This window comes from Palaemon carinicauda, chromosome 14, assembly GCF_036898095.1.
Source record: "Palaemon carinicauda isolate YSFRI2023 chromosome 14, ASM3689809v2, whole genome shotgun sequence".
Lineage (NCBI taxonomy): Eukaryota > Metazoa > Arthropoda > Malacostraca > Decapoda > Palaemonidae > Palaemon > Palaemon carinicauda.
In genome coordinates, this window is record NC_090738.1 from 110,798,162 (window position 1) to 110,803,161 (window position 5,000).

Sequence of the window (5,000 nt, forward strand, 5' to 3'; positions counted from 1 at the left end):
ACATACAACTAGATTTTGATGACTTATTTATATATATTTTGTATATACAGTATACTGTACAGTACATACATACTGTACTGTACTTAAATGAATATTGTAACAGATATGGTATGGAACATATGCATCATTATTATGGGTAAGGTATTTGTATAGTACATGTCCACCCTTCTCCCCACTGACTCACGGTATCAAGAGGATAGGGATGATTTCAACTTCAAAGCTGAAAGGACAAAGCTACTCTGGCATGTCAGTTCTGGACTTCTTACCACTTACTTCTAGAATGTTCCATTACTTAACTAAGAGCATACGGTATCTTTATTGATGGCAATGTAAAGGAGAAAATTCTTTTATAGATTTTACGGTAATTTTACTGGTAAATGTCAATTAAATCGAGCTTCCACAGGTGAAGTAATATCAGGCGAGGATGATTAAAATTATTTTTTGCTAATACAGGTATGCAATTTCAGGATATCCAGAACTTTACTTGTTAGTCTGGGTATAACATATTCATAGGACACTACCTCAAGTAAATCCAAGCTGCTCAACATGCATGCTTGGTGATCAGCTTGATCATGGCAACTATGGGGGAAATTGGGTTAAAGAGAGAGATCCTCAACCTGGGTCTCATAAAAGAGGTGTCCTGATGGCCATCTAGTGTGCTTTCTTCAGGGATTTTGTCTCAAAGAGGTGATTGCGTTCACTCTCTTTTCCTTCCACATGTGACCATTCATATGGTTATATATGACTTGACCCTTGTGGTGCAAAAGTCTATCTTATTATTATTATTATTATTATTATTATTATTATTATTATTATTATTATTATTATTATTACCAAACAATTCTTCTTCTCTCAAGGGGTTAACTATTGCACTGTAATAGTTGAGTGGCCAATTTCCTCGAGGTAAAGGTAGAAGAGACACTTTAGCCATTATCTCTGTACCATGGTCTTTCACTATATTGGGTTAGAGTTCTCATGCTTGAAGGTACACTCAGACACACTATTTTATCTTATTTTTCTTCCACTTTTTTATTGAAGTTTTTTATATAGGAAATGTTTATTTTAATATTACTGCTCTTAAAATATGTAATTTTTTTTCTTATTTCTTTACCTCACTGGGCTATTTTCCCTGTTGGAGCCCCTGGGCTTATGGCATCCTGCTTTTTCAACAAGGGTTGTAGCTTAGCTAGTAATAATGATAATACTAGCTAAGCTAAATCGTAGTTAGAAAAGCAGGATGCTATAAGCCCAAGGGCTCCAACAATGAAAAATAGCCCACTGAGGAAAGAAAACAAAGAAAATTAATGACTAAAACAGAAGTAAGAACAATTGAAATAAAATATAAGAACAATAACATTGAAATAGTCTATTATATATAGATTATAAAAACTTCACAATCAAGGGAAAGCAAAAGAAGATAGAATAGAGTACCCTCAAGCAAGAGAACTCTACTCCAAGACACCGGAAGACCATGCTACAGAGGCTATGGCACTACCCAAGACTAGAGAATAATGGTTTAATTTTGAAGTGTCCTTCTAAAAGACCTGTTTACTGTAGCTTAAGAGTCTTTTCTACCCTTACCAAGAGGAAAGTAATCACTGGACAATTACAGTGCAGTAGTTAACCCCACAAGTGAAGAAGGATTGTTTAGTAATCCCAGTGTTTTCAGGTGTATGAGGATAGTTTAATGCGTAAAGAATAGGCCAGACTATTCAGTGAATCTGTAGGCAAAAGAAAAGTGAGCCATAACCAGAGAGAGGGATCCAATGTAGTAGTTTAGCATGTCAAAGAACCCAATAGCTCACTAGCAGAAGTATGCTCTGGTATTAGTCCTAAGGAACCAACCTGCAGCCTAACCCCAATAAAAGGGGTTTCAATGAAGGAAAAACCTATTTTTGAGGAGATACACTGCTGTTTGTAAGACCCTCCTGCCTCAACAGACTTCTGAAGGGAAGTGGGACATAATTGAAACATTATTTTGTTTGGAAAAGAAAGTTGTCAATAAACACCCTGGTAAACATTGTGTTCAGTGTTAGTAATGCTTTTCAGTGGGTGACATTGATTCCCTGACCCAGGGAGGGAATTCAATATTTCTTTGGTATAACATGTCATATTGGATTCCCTGTTCTAGTCTTTTTAGGAAAGTTGTTGAAAATCACACAGCACTTCCCAAAAATTGTGTTCCTTCGTCAAACCACCCTCCTTTATATTTCAAGGAAGAATACGTCTATATTTAAAATGAAATATACCTTTTACTTTCACATGTTTTAAGATTATCTTATGCTGATTTTAGATTCATTTGATTTTTATTCATAAACTAAATTTTGATAAGCCTATTTTGTTACTCATGTTCATTTCAAAATGAATGATATTTGATGTTGCAGCTTACGAAGAGTAGTCACCAAAATTATTGAATTCCACAGGCTGGTCATGTTTGGCAGCGTGATGAACTTGTTGTTAGCTTTGTAACAGGCGGAATTCTCATATGGCCAAGTCAAAACAGGTCTCAACAGATTACAATTCATCCACCTGAAGGATTACAGCTAGATTTTACTGCTTATGCTCTTTCAAGGTAAGTTATTATTTTAATCCTTCTATATTAAAAGTCTATTTTCAAGACAATTCTGTCTCATGATAGTTTCTGAATCAAGTCTGGGCCTTGCTTTGCCAAAATTAAAATTTTGTATGTGCCATGACTATACTGTAATATTTTTCTCCTAACCAAAAATAAAATAATGGTGTACTGTACAATATTTTGAAATATTTCTCTTGCAAGTTTCATTCTAATTTTCTGAAATTATGGGTAGTGGAGGAGAGTGGCTTGTTGGCGGAGGAAGGAGTCATCTTCTTGTCACTTACTCTCTCATAAATCGTTCAGTTGCTCAGGTGGTACAGTTACCTACCTCCTGTACAGATGTCTTTCGAGTCACTTTTTTACCTGTCATTCATCCGCAGCATTTTCAGGTTTGTGATGACTTTTTTTTAACTTTCTGTAAACTTTAAATTGTAATGTGAGAAAATCTTAAGTTGCTTGAAATCTTATTTTAAAGTTTTTGTCTTACAAATTTTGATAGAGTACTTATTGGGATGATTATAACAACCTACAAATATTAAATTATTTCAGTGGCTCTGTCACCAGAGCAAAGCTCCTATGAAATTTATTTCATCTTGGTAAATCTAGACTTATTAATGCTCATAAGCCTTATCTGTTGTAGTATGGAATGGAGTACTGTAAGTGAGAATTACATACAGTATTTATAAGGATTGATTTACCTGCCCTAAAGACTAAACTTATTAGTTTAAGACATCATGCTGCCATTATGCCTTTTGATTAAGATTTACACTGACATTCCTTAGTAATAGTTTGATTATCGACTTAACCAGGGCCTTTATGTCGTCCGTTGATACAAACCTGCATCAGTTATGTCCTGCATGCAGAGGGCGGCAATGTGACAAGAACAGCACTTGCCCTGAATGCCAGGAGTGGTCTGCCTCCCAGTGGGAGAAGTTTGGGCGCTGGCAGAAGAAGAACGCTTAAAGGAATTCTTTTCCTTCTGAGTCTTCTGCAAAGTCAAAAAAACCTAAGCTGCTGCTTCCATCCTGCAAACTAAAGCTCTTATTCGATTGGTTTCCTCCAGAGAACCATCAAATAGAGCCGTAGACCGTTTAACACCAGGTCAACCTCAGTCCTTAAGGGACATTGCTGCTTCCCCTAGGGAAGTTCCCCCTGCCCCTCTCCCCAAGGGAAACCTGCTATTTCTCTGATGTGTTTCAGGTGTGGCTATCCCTTGGCTTGACCGGCACCCCTTCAAAGAAGTCTTTTCCAGCTCGTTCAGCTTAGCGCTGAAAAGAAGCAGTCATCGCCTTCCTCCGAAGTTGATCCCTTGGCCCTGAGCTTTTACGATCCTGAGCTGCCGTCTGCAATGTTTGTCATTGATTCCCACCCCGCCTCTTCCGCCATTGCTGAAGACTGAGCTTCCCCGTTGCCGAGCCGACTTTTTTGGTGGGCTGGAGCAAAGACCTAGGAAAATCTATCCTGCGGGTGGTCATCTCTCTCGCTCGTGGGTGAGTTCCCCCCTAGAGACACCCATCCGGAGATCTTCTAGAGAGCAGTTCACCCCCGTCGAGGATCATCATCATTAGCGAGCCTGCAGAGTTCATGGTCCTCATCACCTCAGACACGCCTTCATTTTGAGCAAAGAGACGTCTCTTCGGCTCTCCTCATTCGTCCACTAGACGATCCCCTTCGGAGGATCATCCCTTGCCGCTCGCCCTCGTCACCTCGGGTGCATCTTTCTCTAGAGATCGTCAGCCTCGCCAACAACATCTTGTCTGCAATCTGTGAAGTGACTTGCCAGGGGTTGGCATGTGAAGGGTGCATTAATGATTGATGTGTTTTGTAAAGATTTCAAGGTTGTGATCAGATAATTTGAGTTTTTTACTGTGGAGGATTTTTAGGATACTGTGCTAGTGCAGTGGACACTAGTGAAATAAGTCATACTTTGGTTTTTACTTTATTAGTAGGTAGTTGGAAAAACATTGCATATTCTGTTCTAGGATAACCAGCTGTAAGTTCCTTACAGTACTCTCCAATAGCTAGCATTGGTACATAGATTATATTTAAATTATCGCTGATTGCGAGACCAGTAGTTGTATTGGTATGGGAGTGCCCAGTAGGTGGGCGGTTTGTTTTCTTTTCTAATATTTTTTTCCTTTCTCATTTTGAAATAAACCAGTATATAATTTTTGGAGTCCAGACCCAGGAAAAAACATTAAGTATGGTGGCCAATGGGGTAACGTCCCTGACTGGTGAACGCCAGACTGGAGATCAAGTCCCGCTCAAACTCGTTAGTTTCTTTGGTTACTGCAACCTCACCATCCTTGTGAGTCATCAGCAGTCCTTGCCTGGCCCTCCTTGGTCCTAACTTGAGGAGAGAGGAGAACTTGGGTGCTGATCATATGTATATATGGTCAGTCTATAGAGCATTGTCCTGCTTTAT

The 5,000-nt window shown here is 38.7% G+C and overlaps 1 protein-coding gene across 5 annotated transcripts in view; it reads left to right on the plus strand.

Moving 5' to 3' along the window:
- LOC137653612 (TBC1 domain family member 31-like) overlaps positions 1-5,000 on the plus strand; it is a 125,485-nt gene that overhangs the window by 76,013 nt on the left and 44,472 nt on the right. For all 5 annotated transcript variants that reach the window (XM_068387163.1, XM_068387162.1, XM_068387160.1 and 2 more), the window contains exons 7-8: positions 2,424-2,572; positions 2,808-2,964. In XM_068387163.1, the coding sequence (XP_068243264.1) occupies positions 2,424-2,572; positions 2,808-2,964 (306 nt within the window). The remainder of the gene's footprint in view (positions 1-2,423; positions 2,573-2,807; positions 2,965-5,000) is intronic.